The sequence below is a fragment of the Belonocnema kinseyi genome, chromosome 2 (genome assembly GCF_010883055.1).
Source record: "Belonocnema kinseyi isolate 2016_QV_RU_SX_M_011 chromosome 2, B_treatae_v1, whole genome shotgun sequence".
Taxonomy (NCBI): domain Eukaryota; kingdom Metazoa; phylum Arthropoda; class Insecta; order Hymenoptera; family Cynipidae; genus Belonocnema; species Belonocnema kinseyi.
Window position 1 is genome coordinate 1,150,229 of NC_046658.1, and position 21,690 is coordinate 1,171,918.

Below are 21,690 nucleotides of genomic sequence, written 5' to 3' on the forward strand. Positions count from 1 at the left end.
GCTTCGTTTATCGAGGGAATTTTGAGTAAGACCAAACTTGAAGCGAAAGAAATGTTTATTAGGATAAAATGAAGTTTTTTGAAAAGTATTACCTTAATTGAGCGCGTGAGAGGTGATAATTATTATCACCCCTCACGCGCTCGATCAGTCTGACTTTTTTATTTAACAAAACCAATTATTTTTCAATAGCACATTATCTTAAAAACAGTTTGAAGGACAAGCACTCAAATTTTCATCTTAAAATATTAAGAACTTTGTCTTTCGGAGCGAGTTGAAGTGAAAATATTTAGTAAATTTTCTTGTCTGAAAAATTAAGTTTTTTTGATTTTTTACAGAACCAGTGAAAGATACAACTTTTTTGTCGAGAGAAAAAAGATGCGCCATGAAATTTCCTATGAAGTGATATCTTAAAAAGTTGAATTTTCGAAAACTGATTTCCAAGCCATCAGGGGCCAACTCGAGCGGCCTGAAGCGGCCAGGCAAATTTTATGCGTGGTTATAGAATCCGGAGTCTCAATTGTATATTTATCTGTAAAGTAAGGTCGCATAATTTGGACCTTAATGAGGTATGCTAAAATCTCTTGAGGAAATAGCGTAAAGAAAAAAAGGTTGAAGGATGTCCATTGCCTGGCCGCTGCTGGCCGCTCGATGACTTGAAAAAAGGGGCCTGCTTCTGTACGTTTCCGTGCAGAGTGCAGGTATTGGTCGATGAATAGACCTGGCCATATGGTATATTATACATCAGGGGCCTCCACGAAGCCACAGGTTCAGCGCGGCCCAGGATCGCTCGGCATTCTTCAAAATTCATCATTTTTTTCCGAGGAGAAAATGAGAGAAAACTCATGACACCTCAAAAAAATCTCATTTGGGAGCGCTCGATTTCTAAAGCTCAACTTAGAGGACCTTTTGTTCTGGTATAACTACAGGACTAAAAATAAAAAGTATTTTACTTAAATAATTTGAAGTAAGAAATTAAGCAAAAATTTTATAAATTATTTAGGTCCACTTAATAATTTTGTTTACTACTAATACGTACAAATTTATTATTATGGATTTTGAAATTGATTATGTTTTTAATATTAGGTAATAGAAACCTAAGTACGTGTGAATTTTTTACTACTTTTTAATATTTTACATCAATTTATGCGAATATAATTTTTTATGTAATTTTAATAATTTTACAGATTTTTAGGGAATTTAAATTGTCAGTAAAACAAATTTTTAATGGATTGAATATTTTATTTGGCAATATTAAAATAACAAAAACTAAACATTTACGATTTTATTTCATAATTCTCCATTTTAGTCTGAAGTATCGAATAGTACAATAGAAAAACTGAATAGATAGTACAATGGATAGTAGAAATAATAGATATTAGAAAACAGATTAGATCCAACCTATTGACCTGGGATTGCTTGGAGATACAAGATCTACGTTTGAAGACTCCTATTATACATAGTACAATCTTATTCTGTGTATACAATAATGATTAACTTACAATTACGTTTTTGTACATGGTGCTTAATAAGGCGTTTTTTTAATCATTAAAAAGATTATTGGAGCAGAATAGAATTGATTTAATTCTTTGGGAGTTTTTATAATTTCAATATTCTTTCTCATGTGTATATAGACGCAGTTGTAAACCTTAAAATTAAATTATAACACATTTGTGAACTCGAAAGTACTATTATTTTATATTCCCGAAAATCCATCTAGATTATTTCTTTGATTCTTCTTGACTGGTAGAAAATTAAATTACAAATAACTGGTTTTAGTGAACATTATGAAAAAATAAAACCAATAGTATATATAACTCCTTTAACAATAAGTTTACGTCGACATCAATAATAAGCGTGTTATAGTTTTTTCTACTTTCAAAGAAGATACTAATTCATGTATGTAAGTTAGAATTAATTGCAAAAGAATAATAATTTTTGAATATAAAATTAATAAAAAGTGTTTCTTTTTTCGAGATTTATGACATCTTTTCCTATTGGTTTATTTCCCCTGTTTTGACTCAGAGAACGAATTTTGGGCCTTCTGTTTCCTGAGACAGTCAGTTTTTCGTGAAAATTTTTCCATAATCGGTCGACCTTACTAAGTCAAAATTTCGAAACTAGTTACAGTGAACCGTGCAAAATATAGAATTCAAGAATCAGTCAAGAATTCAGAATCAAGTAATCATTCTGTTCGGAAAAAATTGCAACTCATGCCTGCAATAACTGGGCTGATTATTGTCTGGAAGCAAAAAAACAATTTGGCCTGTGCGACCCGCGATCAATAGAAAAATCTAATGTCACAGCAAGGAGAAGCTCATAAGTATTACGTTAACTATATATAAGTAAATGATAATTGCCCTGCATATTATATTTAATTTACTAGTCACAATAGGGCACAAAATATGGATGGCCACTTTTAAGTATTACTTTCTCTTTCCAATGAAGAAATAAAAAGGGGTCGTTCTTTATCAGACTCTGATTAGAATAGTGATGTGTCAAACATTTGCGACGACTGTGATGATTCGAGAATGTGCGACGACTGTGAAAACGTTAGTCAAAATGAATGTGTTAGTGAGGAATTGGTTTTTATAGAAAAGCGGAAGACTATAATATCAGCACATGAGAATGATTTGTCAAAAAAATAGAATACGTCAGCTTACGGAATTGAAGCAAAAGAGATGATTCTTCGAGTAAGGCAGTACTTTCAATTTGAGAAAGATGCAGGCAGAAGTAACGACGTCAACAAAGTTATTGAAAGAACAGCCCAATGCTTGCAGGTAACTTTCAGTATTGCTCATCGAATTAGCAATGAAGTAAAACAGAACGACGGCAACTTTGTGGAAACCCATCAAAAAGGTGGCAGACCTTTTGATTGGCATAATTCGAAGAAAAATGCATGATTCTTATGCGGAAAAATGATACCGTACAGTTCAAGATTTACATACCAAATTAACAGAAGACATTCCTGATTTGCCGACCTTCATTATAAGAACCTTAAAAAAATGGTTACATGAAATGAACTTCTCTTACGAAAAAGTACAAAAAGAAGACCGTCTACATGGAAAGTTACGAAACCGCGGGAAAAAGAGCAATATTCCTCAGAGAAATTCAATACTGCAGAGGAAATGGATATCAAATCTTTTATACGGATGAAACATGGTGTGGGAAGAATAACATGAAAAAATTAGCATTGGCGGAACACATTCTGCAAAAGGATCACACTAATTACGACTATTATCGTCACAGAGTTCAATAAATTATAAATTTTCGAGGGGGTTTTATTAAACCCTCTGGAGCAGCAAATAGATTGATAATTTGCCATATTGGTAGTGGGGAGGGTTTGCTGCCTGGAGCAATGGACTGTTTCATTGGAAAAAAAAGGTAGTCACGATTATCACCTTGAAATTAATTCTAAATATTACTTAGATTGGTTCCGAAAAGTCATGCAACGTCTTCCGCAAAAATCTGCAATTTTCATTGACCAAGCGCGATACGACACTATTATTGATCCAAAATTTCGAGATCCAAGGACGGCATGGAGAAAGACTGATTTGATTGAGTGGGCAGTAAAGCGTCAAATTCCCTCGCCCTTCGGTATTGACACCTATAAATGGTAGACGGTTTCAGCGTTCTACAATTTGTGTCAAACCTATAAATACCCAAAAATCGATCACCTGGATAAAATATGCATAGAAGAAGGGTGTACTGATGTCAAGTTACTTTGGCTTCCTGTTGCTCACTGCGAGTTTGATGCAATAGAACTCACATGTGCATACGTCCAAAATTTCGTGGCTAAGTATAATAATACTTTCAAGCTCAAGGATTTTAGGCAATTGTGCATAGCCGTCATGGAACCAGTGACTGCATAGTTGTTAACCAATTGCATAAAACACGCAAAGGCTGAAGAAGATTGATGCAGAGCATCTGAAGGAATCTTAAATGAACATCTGTAAAGCTGGTACCAGCAGCAAGAATCCTTCATTATTCGAGTAGAAGAAGACGACGATGACAGCGATACTGAAGATGATAACGAACCTAATGAAAATTATGGCAGTGAGTATACGATCACAAACCTAGTGGATTAATCGCTTCTGACGAATTTCTACTATTCTGCTAAAAATATTGTAAAGTATACGTTTCTCTTTGGAGAAGAACATTTAATGTCTTGTAAATATTGATGTTTTTCTGTTTTGTAACCTATTGGAAAAATGTTTCAAAAAAGCACAAAAAATGTTTTCAAGAACTTACAAAGAAATACAATAACTTATAACTAAAATTACAGGAAAGTTTAAAAGTGAGATAGTTTATATTTAATTTGAAATTATGTGTAACAGATATTAATATGAAGGTACACTTTCAATGTAAAAAATAGTCGCATAACTGAAATTGCTGCTTGCTCTGTGATGTACTATAATAGCTGATGTTCTTACTGATAGTGTAATTTTTTTAATTGCAGCTTTTTGTAGAATGCTACTACATACCTACAATGAACTATAAGTATTTAAAAGAAAATGTGTATTACAATTTTCTAGTAATTAAAATTTTGGGTGATTTGGAATTTTTCGAAACATTTGTACTTTTCTACAATAATTTACGTAAAATAAAAAGTATCTTCATGACGTCAAGAACCAACATTTAATGAAAAATGTAAAATCCTATAAATTTCTGTAAGACATTGTAGATGTTTACAAGAAAGACAAAATAATAAGTAAAAACTTATAAAAAATTTTGAACTGTAGTAGCTTATACTTTATTCATAATTTTTGTTTACTTGTCTACAAGAGAATACAAAAGAAAATGAGCTATTTTTATGTTATTGCATTTTTCTGATACATTTTGTACGTTCTTGTTTACAAAGTACTACATGTTTTAATAAAAAATTGCAGTAGAAACGTAGAAACTGTAGAAACAGTAGAAACTGTAGAAACGTTGTACTTTGTTTTAAACATTTCTCCACCAATTACTTTTACTAAACAGTACGATTGAATGGTACGGTGAAAACAAAAAATACTCCATAATACCTGTTAAGAAGAAAGCTTGATGTGCAAGTTATCTAAAGTGCTAAACTATATTTTTCTTTGTTTCTAATGACAACATGATATTGTATTGATAAAAAATTAAATAAATATCAAAGGATTTCATACAATTTCGTAAGAATATGGAAAATGACACAAAATAATAGACATTGTCAAAAGATATTTTTCTAGAACGTGTGCAGCGAAGCAATTCTGTCAATTTATAAGGGTTTCAAAATTTTTTCAATCAATTTTAAATGCGGAACAGAAATAGTTTTAGAATTAAGAGGATAGATACGATTGTAAGAATATTGGATACATTAGACGAAAAATATCAAACTTTGGAATAAACGTGTACCATCAGTAATATATGTGTCGTCTATTCTCTTTCAAAAACAACATACTTTGTTTGTAAATTATTATACGTGCTTCGAGCATAACTGCACGATTCTAAATGAATTCCGTCCGGAAAATGTACAAGTATCTTCTCCGAAAATTATTTAATAATTAACGAAATCCTGCTCCGTTGACACACAAAGTTTTAAAAAAATTCCTTATGTGTTTTTGTACCGCGGAGTTCCACTGCTTATTGGCAATTTTAAAATATCAGTATGTTCAATTATAATCCATACTTCACGTTAGGGGTGCCCACTTTTGCAAGTTTTCATAAATATCATAAAAATCGCAATTGAAGGAGTCATCGTTCGAGCACCACAACCTGTCCCGACGTGCCTCTAAATAAGTTTGCCGATCCACCGCGACGCTCCACATACACATAAACGTCTAGTGTTTCGCTGTACTTCTTTACTTGTTTACGTCGCTTCGACATCTTATCGAAATGTACAGAATATAGTTTCTCTTCTTTTTGCCTTTTTCTTCTTGAATCCAATTATATTGTATATAATGTCGACATTTACCAACTCACGTATATGCTAACATTCTTTATATTATATCTAAACTGAATTTAAATATTGAAAATATTTTAGAATTAGACGTTATTTCTTAAATGATAAGTAAAATATCTTTCAAATCTAAACGTGATGCACCGTTATAGTACCGTTTTAGTTATTACTATCAATAAATATCACGTGAGCCGTAAGTAATAGGTCAAAATATATATCAGGTTATAATATGGATATCGTATTATAGTATAGTATATGCGGTGATAAAATCTAAAAAATGACATCCATTATTATCTATCTCTTACGATTTACGAGAGCATTGTTTATAAAAATAGCAATAACGGAAGGTTCCCCTCAGGTCCTATTAGAACATTCCTGGAGCGTTTCACTGGAACGTTCCCAAGCAGAAGATATTTTATACGTTCTGGGAGTGTTCCTAAAACTTGCCGAACGTTTCCGCGGAACGTTTCCAGAACGTTCCATGCTATTTGGTATTTTAAGCTCAATAATGCTGAGAAAGAGTTTAACTTTATAGGCTGGAGGAATTTACGCAGAAAGCACCCTGAAAACCGTCATTTTTTTTAAATTTTGAATTTAGACTCGTAAACAGCACCCTCGAAACCCCCCAGATAAAACGTTTTGAATAGATCCAATAATCTTTTTAATTATTCGTCTGCCATATTGGATCCGCCATTTAGTTTTTTTGAAATTTGACGTCAGATTCGACTTCAGCGCCTTTGAAAACCATATATAGGTGTCCTTAGTTTTCGTTTATGTAGATTTAGATGTGTTTTACGACTGTTGGCCACAGTACTGTGTCTCCTGACCAACTGTACGCAGTGCTAAATATATAACAACCATAAAAATATGAATTACAGTCATAGATGCAATAATAAACTCCTTGACTTAAACAAACAGTAAAAATTAGTTAAATGTTAAAATCACGAAAATAATAAGAAAAGTGGATAAAGTTACCCACGTCAATTAAACTATAATAAAATTTACTCTTACACCGTGTTAACAGAAATAATTCAAAATGTCTCGTAATTCGAATAGAAAAAGACGCGGTTTTGGAAACCAAAACCGAAACCGTCAAGGGCATAGCAATCTCGGTGATCAACTTGAATATACTTTGAATATGCGCGATGAACAAACAAGAAAAAGAAACGGAGTTCTATCAACTCAATCAGACGAATTTATTTAATATTTGTCCTAAAGTTTCGGAAACCCACCGTTTCCATCATCAGGGGAACCAATTCTCAAAAATTATGTTCTAAAAAAGTTCTAAAAACCATAAGCTTATTGTGAAAATAAAATAAATGTTGATAATAACTTAAATACCAAACGAATTGTAGATCAGGATTCAAAAATATCTATAATATTTACCATAGTTTTAATTATCGAACGAGATTTTTAGTTGTAATATGTAATTTATATAAAATCTAAGACACATTAAAAAAACTTAGATAATGGTAGATAAAAAGATTAAAAGATCAAAAAACATATTAGTCATGAGAGCAGGATAAAAGAACATCATTGACTCCAAAAGAGACCGTCAACAAGTATCAATTAATATACTAGGAGCTGGATGTAATCCTGTTTGCCGTTCTAGGTTCGCAGGATTTTTAAATTGAATAGCATGTAAAATGTGCTGATTACGAAAAAGTAGGGTGCCCCCCGAAAAATGCCAGAGTTTTGAGATGTATGGTCGGCTAGACAACAGATGTCGGAAGAGAAATGTCTTCCTTCATTTTTTGATTCAATTAATGCTTAACATAAAAAAATAACGTTCAAAAGTAAGGAAAAATAGCATTGTCCTTTTTTTATTAAAACATTGATTTCACAGATAAAAACTTCAAAGAAAAGTTGGACTACTCATAGAGGAGAATGTTTTTCCAAAAGAACATTTTTTGTTAAAAGTGATCGATTTCGAGAAAGCATCGAATAAAGAAATAAAAAATTGACAGCCAGAATAGAAAGGTGGTTTTCTTGATGGGAAGTAATTTGATCAAGAAATTTCTAGAGATAAAAGATACTTCTTTTTTGTTCTAGTTCAACTTTCATTAAGGAAATTAATTCTAATGTTTATATTTACCAAGTTAATAAGAATTTATGAGCATACACACTTTGACGTGCTGTACATTTATAAATTTTTAATAAAATCTTCTGAAAATTTTTACATGGATACAGGAAGACTTAATTAAAAAATTAGCGTCAGCTAGTTTGAAATTAAATAATAACTCTTTATGCTTTAAACAATAATAAACTAAGTCTCTTTATCAACTTCTAATAATCGCAGGGACTTGTAATAAAGCTGAATAATTTTCATAAAAATCAATTCATGAAATTGCTTTTAAAGATATTACTATTACTTATACTTTGTTTATTATTAATTTTTTTTTTAAATTTAATGGATCCTTATTGCTGCGATAAAGGAAAAGTCAACGGGGGCGGCATGCAGCCCCTCTGAAACCATCCCAAATTTTTTCTGAGCCAAAGGCGTAAACGCGTGGCTCTTACAAAGGGCTCTCGCCTCTCCAGGTAAATAGCCAGGGTGACAAGTTTACGCACTTGGCTCAGAAAAATTTGGGATGACTAATGGGGCCCGCGTTCCGCCACTGTAAACTTTTCCTTTATGACAACAATAAGGGTTCATTACACTTAACCAAAAAATATAATTTAATAGTAATATTTTTTAAAAGCCATTTTATTACTTAATTTTAATAAAAATTATTCAGCTTTATTACAAGTCGCTGCGATTATTGGAAGTTAATAAAGATAATTAGTTTAATATTGTTTATAGCATAAAGAGTTTTTGATTTTAAACTAGCTGACAGCTATTTCTAGCTATGTCCAGAAGATTTTGTTATAAAATTTCTAAACGTACAGCCCGTCAAAATGTGTATACTCAGAAATGCGCATGAACTTATTAAATATAAACATTAGAGTAAATTTTCTTAATGAAAGTTAAAGTAGACCCAAAAAGGGGTATCTGTTATCTCTAGAAATTTCTTGATAAAATTGCTTCTACAAAGAAAACCACCTTTCCGTTCTGGCTCTGAATTTTTTTATTTCTTTAATCGATGTTTTCTCAAAATCTAGCACTTTTATCAAAAAATGTTCTCTTGGACAAAACATTCTCCTCTGTCAGTAGTCTAACTTTGGTTTGAAGATTTTTCCTGTGAAATAAATATTTTATTAAAAATAAGAACAATGTTATTTTCCTCACTGTTGAACGTAATTGTTTATTTTTTATATTAGCGATTGATTGAATTAAAAACTGTTAGAGGACATTTCTCTTTCTACATCGGTTTTTTAGCCGACATATTTTTAAACTTTCGAAAAACCTTAAATTAGAACAGCGCTATTTCATTAATTAAAATCCGATGAAAAAATCCTGCGGTCCTAGAACGGCGGACAGGATTACACCCAGCTCCTAGAGCATGACCTTTCATAACACAGATCGAAAGAAAAGAGCGGCTATTTTTAAATATAACAGATCCAGAATTCGATTATATTAAAAAAGTAGAAACCAGCACGATAAAATTAATTTATGTATTTGAAGTGTGATAATGAGACAAAAAAGAGAATATTAGTGTTGGAATATTGTGATGAATTAAAAGAAAGAATTCAAGAATAATAGTGTAAGATTCCTTAATATGTTCTAGATCTGTAATCTTATTAAGAAAACTAATAAGTTCTTTTATGATAAAAACCATTTGAGCAAAAGCTCTTTTTGTAGGATTACTTTCTTGATGAAAACTTTCAATATCGTCAAAAGAAAAAAGTGAGAATTATTAGCATTAATATTACTATAGAAATGATCATTAAGAAAGTTATCATGATTTAATCTGACAATGCATAGAGGTCTTTTTGTATATACAATATAATATTTTCCATAGTTACAAGAGAAACGGCAAACTAGGTAATTTTTTCCATAGTTTCTAATTAGTCTTTACATAATTTCATTATTTTATCAAGTTTAGCATTTATACGGAAAGTAGTGCCGATTTTGTATGTTTTTAAGAGTCTTTATATTTTCTAAAACTTTACCATAATATGGAACAGTAATATTGTTTTTTGAATAAAATTCTTTTTTATAATGTTATTAGAATTGTTAGTTTAGTTTTTTTACATTAATTTCTTTTAATCTGTTATGAATGTGATTATTCATAACATTTTGTGAAAAGTTATTTGGGAAAAGGTAATGTTTTATTATTTCTAAGTTTTCGTTATGAAATTTTTTGCTAGAAAATAAAAAAGCTGAGTCAACTTAGTTTTTTATAATAGCAATTTTTTGTTGCAAGGGATGTTTAGAGAGAAAATTAAGTAAATGGCCAGAATAGGTTGATTTACGGAACCAGTTACTAGAGATAAAACCATTATCATTTTTAATAATGCTAATAATAAGAAAGTTGATAATAATATTATAATCTATTTCATGTGTGAATTGCAATTTTTTATGTATAGAGCTACAAGTTTTGATAGTTTGTTCAATTCTCTCACAACAAAATGATATCCTTGGCATATCCCTAGGATATCTCAGCAGGCTTTTTACTAATGTTCATATATATTTGTTTCTCAACAGAATTGAAAAAGATGGTCTTACATTAAAAAGTCACTTAATTTTAGCTAAATTTAAAGGAATACAATTTCTAATGGATATTACCTATTTTCAATTCAAAAATACTTTTTACGGACAAACTTTTGAAACTCCCACGGGTTCTCCGTGAATAGAATATAATAATATTATCAACTTTCTTAACATTAGCATTATTAAATATGATAACGGTTCCATCTCTACTAATTAGTTCCGCAAATCAACCTACTCGTATTATGGCCGATTACTTAATTTTATCTCTAACCGTCCCTTGCAACAAAAAATTTTCTATTATAAAAAACTAAGTTGACTCAGCTATTCTCTTTTCGGACAAAAAATGTCATAACGAAAGCTTAGAAATAGTAAAACTTTACCTTTTTCTGAATAACTTTTCACAAAATTTTATTAATAAACACGTTGATAACAGATTAAAAGAAATTAATTTTAAAAAAACGACTAAAGTCACAATTCTAATTACATTATAAAAAAGAATTTGATTCAAAAACAATATTACTATTAGGTAAAGAACAATTAGAAACTCTGGAAAAAGGACGTAGTTTACCGTTAATTCTAATAATTCTCACTTTTTCTTTGGGGCGATATTGAAATTTTACATCAAGAAAGTAATCCTACAAAAAGAGCTTTTGCTGAAATAGTTAAAAAAATAATAATTTGGTAATTTTCTTAATAATATAACAGATCTAGAACAGATTAATAAATCTTACAATTCCATTCTTAAATTCTTTCTTTAAATTCAACACAATATTCCAACAATAATATTCTCCTTTTTATCTCATTATCACAATTAAAATACATAAATTAATTTTATCGAGTCCATTAAATTCTTCAAAATTAATTAGTTATACACTGCTTGTAGAACAATTTTGATGATTTATCGTTAATTATAATTTAAGAAACGTATGCCCTACAATAAAAAAAACTTATTGCGAAATTAACGTCAATGCTATTTAGGTTTGTACTTTTAAATTATGTGGGAAATCACAGAGCCAATGAATGTTTATTCCTTGCAAATGCGCACGAAGTTTAAGTTCAGTAAGATCGCTGTCGGCTGTTTCCACTATGTTACTTGCCTGGAAGGGAACTGATACAAGCAATCCACCCTACTTTACTACGTCGACTATGCCGATACCTGATAGAAAACTGAGATAAAAGTAACAATTCCCCTTATAACATGTGATTATTTTAAAAACTTTCAGGATGGTAACAGGTTAGCTGGGTGGCATCAACGCCCCAAAATTAACAGCAACCGACCCAAATAGAACCGAACCCCTGAAAACAGTCACAATTTCATTTAATTTCAGTACGAGAAATTATATACCATCCAAAATAATTAATAATCCTACTTGAAAAAACCCCGTTCGCATTATGATCGACTCAGGTGCCAGTTTACACCTTTTAAAAGATAGCATAATTGAAACATCAACACCAATAGATATACTTAAAAATATTGAAACTAGCCGGAATTAACGAACATCCTGTCTACACTTTAAGTCAAATCAAAGCAATTTTTTGGACATTCTACAACTTGTAATATCATGCCAAAAGAAGTTTCAATAGATGATGACGACGTACTAAGTTCTAAATTTTTGATCGATGAAAATGATCATATTAATTATGCAGCAACATATCTAGAAATGATAAAAGTTTCACTGGAAAAATAAACAAAAATTTCTTATATATAATACAGGGTGGCACAATTTAACTGCAAATTTTTAGATCGCTGGACTTTTTATATAAAATTTACTTTAATTAGAGCAATTTAAAAAATGGTGAAGAAAATTTATATTTAATAAGTTTATGTGGAATTTTATGTATGACCACCTTCAGCATGAACTATGATCCTGAGAGGATTAATAAATCAGTCGCAAGCTGCACAACTGTGCTCCTCCGGGATCTTCATCCATTCACGACTTTTTAGCCTGGGGCATTTTGCAAGTCCTCAAATTGAGAAATAACGTGATTTCAAACTTTCAATCAAATACTAGAAAATAGAAAATAGGTTTGAAATTGGTTATGTAAATAAATTGTATAATTTTCAAGTGCAAAAAATCTGATAACGACAAAACATCACAACTTGAAACATATCGCCCGCCTCGTGAGTGACAACTACACGGAAAAAAGCCAGCCGTAGAGAGACAGAATAAAATGACTAGGATTTAAGTCTTAGCCACCCGCAAAAATCCACAAAAATTACCGAACAATTTCATTGAAGTCTAATTAATATTACATTTTTAGATTTCGCTTATTTCTTTCGCACTGAGTAGTAAGAAAAATCTGACTAATTGGACGTTTGTACTCAGAATTAGCAGTTTTTACTCGAATAGAACATACTAATTCATCCTTTCCCTCATAGCATTTAATGAATGACCCGATAACCATCTAGAGAGCAGTGACGAATTATTCCTCACAAGAAAGATATCACCGATCACCGTTCTTTGTTGAACCACTTGTAGCGTTTTTGTAAAGACTGTAAATAATCAACAGCCTACATTCTCCAAAAAAACACTAACATATTTTGTGCTGACTGCTAGCGAATTAAACAATGTTCTAAAGTAAATTCCAATGAAGGTTCGGGAACGCTGGTCAAAGGGGCTAGAAAGAAAAATGTCCAGGTGTTAAATAGGAGAAGTCTTTTAGCGTTCCTTTTTAGCCTACCTGTATGTCGTCCCACCGGACGCTTCAGTCTCGCCAGGGTTTGCGGATTTTGGATTAACTTTACGAATAATAGGAACAGCGGTTTATATATAAACAAAAGAATATTTATATTCTCCCTATTAATGTACATATCTAATTAATCCTAAGTTCATCATTACTCGTGACCTATTGGGAGTAGGGACATTTTATTTTTTTAAACTTAAGCAGAATTAAGTCCTCTTGTATTTATTTTGTAGGAACTTTCTTCTGTGAAAACCCGGACACGATCTATTTACAAAAAACTGAACTCTGGGCATTTACCTGTAAATTCAGGTGGAAATAGGCCACCTTTGACAGGTTATAACTAGCAAACTATTATAGTTAGGACGATGTTCTTTTTTAAAGTATAGCTATTTACGCCTACTTTAATTCATCTGTTGACCATTTGTAGATCTGGTGAGTAGAATCCGAGCTACAGAGGAACAAAAACAAACATGTTATTTTTGGCAAAAAATTGGAAAAAATCGGGGTTTTTTAGAAATATAGTGATATAGTGATATTTAGTGATATTTTGCATAGAACCTGATCCCATATTATGCACCCCCAAATCAAGTACTTAAAAGAAAAAAAAATGATTGCCCCAGAAGTTATCACCTACGCCCTATTTTTCTGACTAGATGACTGGACTATAGCTGGAAGTATCATTTATAAATGGACGTTTTCAATTAAACAATTCTAATATTATGTCAATGTGGAGGTTATGTGTGTCTTTGTCGCGAGATGGCTGTCATTTTACATTAACTGTTGAATTTTACAAGAAGAACGTCAAATTACACTACCTGAAAGTGAAGTTACGGGAATTTTCCTGTCTGCATGTGATTTTAAAGTATCACATCAATTTTCAACCATTGCAGTAAAATTCCCACGTTAGTCACTGGTATTTTTATATCCACTGAATAATGCGGTAATTTTCAACAACTTTTTTTACAGTGCAAACTAGCTCAGAGCTCAAGTGCGAAATTTGCGAAGGAGAAGATTTTTTAGTATTGAAAGGGGTTTCTGACTCATGAATGATCATACAGCGAGTTATATAATATCTTACGTTTACAATTTTAGCCTGACGTCTTAAACAATTTTAGATTTTTACAGCCAAATGAAATACAATTTCAGTAAAAAGCTTAAAATTCGATTCTTAAAAATACCAAACAAATGGATTTAGCAATTCAATCCTTTATCGTATCGATACTCCATAATTTTACGGAATTTAATAATAAAGCCTATTCTTATTTGTTATGGTAAATTTTTCGTCAGAAGAGGCGTAGAAAGCAACTACTTATTTTTCTGGGGCAATAGGGATTTAGATATTAGTTTTATCTTTAGGAAACAACTAATTAATTCTCAGGGGCACTAAGGGCGGAGAAAACGACTAATTAGTTTTTATGGTATGGGGTGAACGACCAAAAATACATATAATATACGTCATGGCAAATTTACGATATCATATCAGAATTCACAAAAATCATATACAAATCAAATCACAAACTGAAGTCACAAAGATAAAACGCACCAAAAAAAATAAAAATAAGCACAAAATCATAATATATACATCGTTGTATTCAAGAGATTCAATCTTGTGAAATCTCGTGGCCACGTAGCAAACCTAAACTTAAAAACTGAAGTGAGCTTTGTGGGCAACAAACTGAATTTCAGGGCTATCACGACCAACTAGATAAGTTTTAGGGCTTTCTTGGCCAACTAAAACAAGACAAATTGAAATTTACGGGCTTTCAAAACCGACAAAGGGAGAAGATAATTGTCAAAGTTGCTTTCTGGGAAAAAGAGCTGAGATGTCTCACTGGATTAGAAAAAAGAAATCTTACCGGTTGATTTGCCGAGCCCAGAAAATAATCCTCTTTCTGGTAGTATCCTGGATGACTTGGCCTAGGCTCTCGGTGGAGCGATGACAAATTTTCACCACATACGACTCGGCGACTACAAGGGATAGAAAGCAACAAAAGGAGAGAGAAGAGAGCGAAGAGAGTTTGCTCGAGATTTATCACTTATCCCAATCTACGTCATGTCCATCTTGCTGCTCTCTGATTCGTCGGAATTCAGCCATTCCCGAAACGTTGCGTGGACAAAAGTAAAACTAAAACAAAGTCGTATGATGAAAAACGATACATATAGTATGTTTTTGGTTTTTATATTTAAATTCCCGTTGTTGCTTGATTCAATTCAATAAATGTAAAGTATTGTTCTTACTCTTCGAAAACGTCGTTCGAAAATTTATAAACTAATAGGCCCATTTATAGCAATTAAAATCTGGCACCGTGATTATAAATTCGGTGTATTTACGACACGGGCCTGATCTATAGAGTAACCACGCCTATAGCTGATATCAACAGTATGGTTTCCTCATTCGAATCGCCTTTAAATCAGACGAAATAGATGAAGAGTTGAAGAGAAATCCTGGAGTTTTTTATAACAATCTTGGCCTTTTAGAAAATGCAGGTGATTTTCTCTCAATATCTGCAAGCGATTCCCAGTCGAAATCTTCAGAAGTTAGGTGAGTAACAATGCCCTGTGTTGGAACTGGCGGCAGAATTTAAATGGTAGAGTCAAAGTTTAAGTAGAAGCAGCTAGTTAGCTGTGTTTTCCGGCGTCCCGAAGATTCAACTTTTGCGACGTCCCACGGTGATTATGTTGACTTCGAAAAAAGTTTACATGTAGGAAAAATAAGAATTCGGAACGAATCAGCGATAAGAAAAATAAATTACGAACTAAATCGAAATTTCACAACTCTCCCCTCCTAAGAGAGGACTAAGCCAGGTCTTCATCGGTAAATGTTTAGCGATATTCTGGAACATTAAAAAATCTTTTTGCACTTTAGAAAAGCATAACCCCTGCAAAAATTAATAGGAAAAGAGGCTCTGAGATTGATTCGTAAGTAAATGTTAAATAATAAGAGATAATAAATTTGCAACGAATAATTATAAAATTACATTTGAAGTTATTCAGTATTCTCAATTCCTACATTACTGGAAACCTAATTATTGTTATTTGAATATTTTATTAAAAAAATTAAAACTGTTTAATTTTCTATAAAATTAATAATATTTTGTCTTTTTAATGATTATTATCACATTGATTCCATATCTTTTTGGTTGATTGTTCCTAAGGCACTTTAAAGGTATTGCATAGTACTACGTTCAATATAATATTTCAAACTGAATATCTAAGAGGATGACAATTTTTGGGGTTTCGGAAACAATAATGGCCTACTAGGGAATACTGGTAAATACAAAAAGTAGGAAAGTTTATTCTTTTTATCGGGGAAAATAGTGTAAGCAGCAAATATAGATAAGGGGTTTACGAGGGTGGACTGCGCAGATTTTCGTGAGCAAACTCTTTAGGCAAGTCCTTGAAAAGGGGACATTCGCGGACGGTGACTCCTAGTTCTCCACAGTTATAACAAAATTTCCTTGTAATAGACAATTTCTAGGAAAATAAAGGTAAATTGGATAGCAATACACGGAACTGCCACAGTACCAGCATCTTTGTCTAGGTCTCCTCTTCAACCATTTTAACAGGATATAGTCAATTCCTGGGCGTTATCCTCTATTGAAAAGGATGACCTTCTCGCAGGCCTAACTGATGTTAGTTGGAGCCCGAGATCGGACGAAGTGCCACCTCAAAATTGGTGCTGAATCGATATCCGGTGAAACCCGGCCATCGTTTTCCGGGACGTTAGCGCCGGTGGATGGAATTTCGAATGGAGGCGTTTGCTTCATGTATTCTTCTGGTTCCGAATAACCCGTAGTGGAAGTTACACTCCAATGTTTCTTTTTCGTCGTCTATTTCCACCAGGACTAAGCTTGAACTCGTGAGGATATACCGGTTATTTTCTTGGAATAGCATCTATGGCCTAATGTAACCCCATCCTGGCAAAGCTCGAGCTTTTAGCTCTTCCTGCGAAGAAAGTTCGCTATTGTCGGGCTCTTCGGTGTCGATTCAAGTAAACGTGTCTGAGTGGTATGTAGTTTGTTGATACTAGGAACAACTATGAGGGCAATGATGATGACATCTACGGGAGAAGTGAAGACAACAACTAAGAGGGTGATGATCAGAGTAACAGTGGTGACGACTAGAGGAGCGACTAAGAGGACGACTATGGTATGTGTAAATCAGAATAGAAATCGTAGTCAGAAGTTATAGAGGACTTAAGGTCTTCTATATGGATTTTACTAATTTTATTATTTGATAAACTACTGAATTCATTAACAGCACGAGAAAAGACTTTAGAGATTCGATGCAGTCCGACGAACTTAGGATTTAGCTTAACAGATATTTTTTTCTTTTTGGATGATGGGATACGACTACGGGATACTACGAGGTTGCCACAAGAAAATCTTAACTGCCGGCGACGCAGGTTGTAGTGACTAAGACTGTTTTTGGAAGGCGCTATCGCGGTTCTTGATAACTTAGTCTCCCCTAATTTGTAACTTTGTCATAAATTCTTACTACAATTCGGAGGGTTGCGAGCCTATTATAGGTTCACCACTTGGAATAAATCACGAATTCTTTTACCGGTAGCCGATCGCAAAGGAACACACTTAATCCACTTCGTAAACAAGTCGTGGATTGCGAGGACATATTTAAATCATGCCGTATTTGGGGGAAACGGTCCCATTCTAACCAAGGCTACGACAATCCAGGGCCGTTATACGATGCGCTGCCCCATAAATCCATCGGGTGCCTACTGATCTACCTTGCAAGCTTGGCAAATTTTTTATTCACGGATATAGTTGGTTATATCTTTATAACGACAAATTTTCACCACCCACGACTCGGCGACTACCACGGCAAGGAAGCACTAAAAAGAAAAAAGAGAGCTCGCTCGAGAATTTATGATCTATCCTAACCTACAACCTTCTGCGACGCCTCACGGTGATGACGTTGACTCCGAGAAAGGTTTATATGTAGGAAAAATAAGAATTCGGAACGAATCAGCGTTAAGAAATTAAATTATTAACTAGATCGAAACGAATCATGAAGCATCGTGTAAATAAAATAAGTCCAGAAAATGTATTTTGTGGGCTGCAAATTGCAACATCACAAACAATATATTTAAAAATGTCTATCCCATAATAAGGAATAGCATAATTGGATTCTACGGGAAAAATTACATAGAATCCATGTGATAGACGATTGTTTTCTTAACCTGTATTTATTACGTACTATAATTAAATGCTTAAGTGGGTGATGTACGATGTAATTGCTTGAGAAAGAAATTGTCTTCTACATGAAATCTACGTCATTCTTCCCGTAGAATCTTTTCCTCTATATCAATGAGACAGCCCATGAAACTTGATAGATAAATCTAAATTTTATAATTTTATGCTATGATACAATCGATTATTAATAATAATGATGATTGCATTTGCGAATTTCTTGAACATGAATTAATTAGCTTTCCGAAAAAAAATATATTTAAAATAAAATGATCAAATGTTTTACAACCAGTGATTGCTATTAACAATTTATTTCTCTAAACTATTGCGCGTGCGTCTGCATTCTAGCATGTCTAGGCCTTCAGTACGGTGGTCCAAGATGAATGTGAGTAATTAATTTGTGTGCTTAGACTTTTCGATTTTTAGTCGTTTGAGTTTCAAGTATTTAGGGTTTTCACATATTGTTTGTCGTTGAACGATCAATTCCAAATTGAATCACTCATATTTCTTGAAGGAGCTTCATGATTTCGTTTATCTTAATTGCTTATAATATTGAAAAAATATGTTGAATGTAGACGTTTTACGATTCGGTTCCCTATTTCAAGGTAGGATTAACTATCGAAGCCAAAAAACAGATTTATTTTATACGAAAAAACTATTTCAAGATTTACTTGATTAAGATTATCTATAGCATTGGTAAATGTTGTTGGACGTCATTAAATTTCGTAAGAGTTTCATTTTTTATGATCCAATAAACATTTCAGCAAAAAAAGAGATTTTTCCTATTTAAAATAACTTTTTTTTTTATCAATGAGTGACCTTTCAAAGCATTTGTTAATCAATATTTGTTTATAACAATGATAAATATTATTGATTGTTCATTTCTGTCATGGAATTTTCATTTTTGCAAGCGAAACTGATGATTGTACAGAAATCAGGATTTTTTAATCGGTTGTAAATATATCACTTTTTTTTACCATTTTGAGGCAATATCGATGAATAATACAGAGTAGGCAGCTCAAGTATTAAAAATTATGTTTTTTTTTTAGAATTTTTCAAATTGAATAATAAACAAATAGAGCCTGTTTACAAAATTGGCCCCGACAGACCTCTTTAGAATTTAATTCGCTTTAAGGCCATGTGACGAGAGGGTCACGTGACCAAACCTGGTCCTCAATTTTTCTTTCCCCACTTACGTCTAAACGAAGTGAGGTATCGCTCTGAAAGTTTGGGAAATGAAAGAGGAGGTAATAAAGTCCATGTCTCTGCTTTGTTCCGGTGCAAGTTTTGGAGATAAAAAAATTTCGAAGTAAATACCAGTGTAAGTTTCATTCCCAACTTACGTACACACGAAATAAAATATCCTGTTAAAAATTTGGCACCCTGAATAGATTGTATGCAGAAATGTGTCTCTTGTCCTGAATAATTAGAATTGTGAAAAAATTCTAATTACTATTTTGGACCAATACCGACCGTGCTGTAAACCACTGGAATCAATTTTCAAAGTTGTCAATGGACTAGTTATGAGGTTTATATTTATTAAAGTGGGACCAAACAACAAAAATCGCTCACGAACATTATGCACAAATAATACAAAAACTAATGTTTAAACTTAAAATGCACATAAACAAATTTAGCCTGACATACGTATCAGTTGTGTCAAAGCAGCACTATCGGAGCGAGTAAGTAAAGTTTAAAACCGTTAATAATCATTATTTTCATAAATAACCTTTTTTCTTCCCCTAACTCTTTGCAAGGCCACAAACGATCCTTTAATATTTATTAACATTTCTTGAAAAGAATTTCCGCGTTATTTAAACTTTTTTTTTCAATACGAATGAAGAAATATTGATCTTAGGGCTGACTTGATCAGCTAATATACTCGTCACATGGCCTTAACTAATGAAAAACATGAAATTGGATAAAAATTGTGGGCTCCGGATCATTTTCAACCCCAATTTCTCTCCTGGTAAATTTCGCAGTTTTCTTTAGGACAAAATTACATAATTTATTATTCTTATTATCAAAGCACAATTGAGTGAAGCAATATTACTAACCTTTGAGAAGTGGTTGTCGCCTAATTTAATAAACGGCGTCGTAGGAAACATTCGATTAGGACTCATCATCAAAGATCCCTTATTCAAAGTGTACAAATTACTCATAACTAACAATAAATCAGACGTTTTTTTAACTGGCAAGAATCTGCTTCGAGGAACCCGAATGCCTAAGGAAAAAATTTTTTAGTAAATTTTAGTTTGCAACACATTGTGTAACTCTCTACTTAAACAGTTGCAATGATATAGTCAGTTACTGATTTTGCGAAAAAAAGGAAAAGCGACTCCGACATATAGCTTTTCGTAGATAGAAAATCGGTTGCAAGCTAGTCAATTACGTCAAGTTACTTTTTCATAAGATCAAGTCATAAAGTAACAAAAAATATTTCTTTGGCCATTTTTGAAAAATCGTAGCAGTGAACCTGACGCTTTCTGACTTAAGGACAGTATTAAATTAAGGGTGTTGATTAATATAACCTGGAGAGTTTTTCTTTTTGCAAGCACGACACAGCCTCCATCGTCAGTGAGTATTTTCAAACTGAAATAAATCAATTTTACAAACATCCGAGGTCTTGCATGGTCTTAAGGTTGATAGAATGATAAAAGACACGCTCTTGTGCTGATGAAATTAGAATTTGGTGTGAAAATTAAGGGCAAAGTTCTAATATTGAGGAAAATTTAAAAGGGAATATTTTGACTTAAAACACTGACAACGGAGAAGCATTCGGGATAACCATGAGATTGCAGATTTGAGTTGCCTTTGGGCTGTACAACTTCACTATTATAGCTACTAGCGGCGCATATATCCTTAGAGCACTTACAAGCAACTTACCAATACAATCTTAAGGTCATCCGACACTGGAGCTGTAAATTATCTATAACTTTGAGCTCCATTTCAATTAAATCACGAAATCCATATGCAGTTTCGTCAAGTCGAGTATTGGAATATTGCAAAGATTGCGATACTTGCAGCAATAGCAGCAGGAACTTGCTGTAATTGCATAAGTAGTAATTATCTGATACGCACGTGTATCACACACTTTTTACTGCAGCACCCGTCCGAAAAAGTTGCACGCCAAAGGCTGCTTGACAGTAGTGACAAGACCGTCTGGCCTGTGTCGCATTAATAATGAATTGAATGTTTTTGGAATTTACGATTCGTAACCTGTGTATTCACACACTTTGAAGTTACTGTTGTTAAAAGAGTTAATGTAAAGATTATTTTGAAGAAGT

At 32.6% G+C, this 21,690-nt stretch overlaps 1 protein-coding gene across 7 annotated transcripts in view; it reads right to left on the minus strand.

Moving 5' to 3' along the window:
- Nucleotides 1-21,690, minus strand: part of LOC117166926 (UTP--glucose-1-phosphate uridylyltransferase) — a 194,490-nt gene that overhangs the window by 18,386 nt on the left and 154,414 nt on the right. For 5 of the 7 annotated variants that reach the window (XM_033351388.1, XM_033351389.1, XM_033351387.1 and 2 more), the window contains exon 9: nucleotides 20,461-20,627. In XM_033351388.1, coding sequence (XP_033207279.1) covers nucleotides 20,461-20,627 — 167 coding nt within the window. Of the gene's footprint in view, nucleotides 1-13,362; nucleotides 13,645-15,052; nucleotides 15,322-20,460; nucleotides 20,628-21,690 lie in introns of those variants that run through there. The other 2 variants (XR_004466328.1, XR_004466327.1) reach the window with 2 other exon arrangements.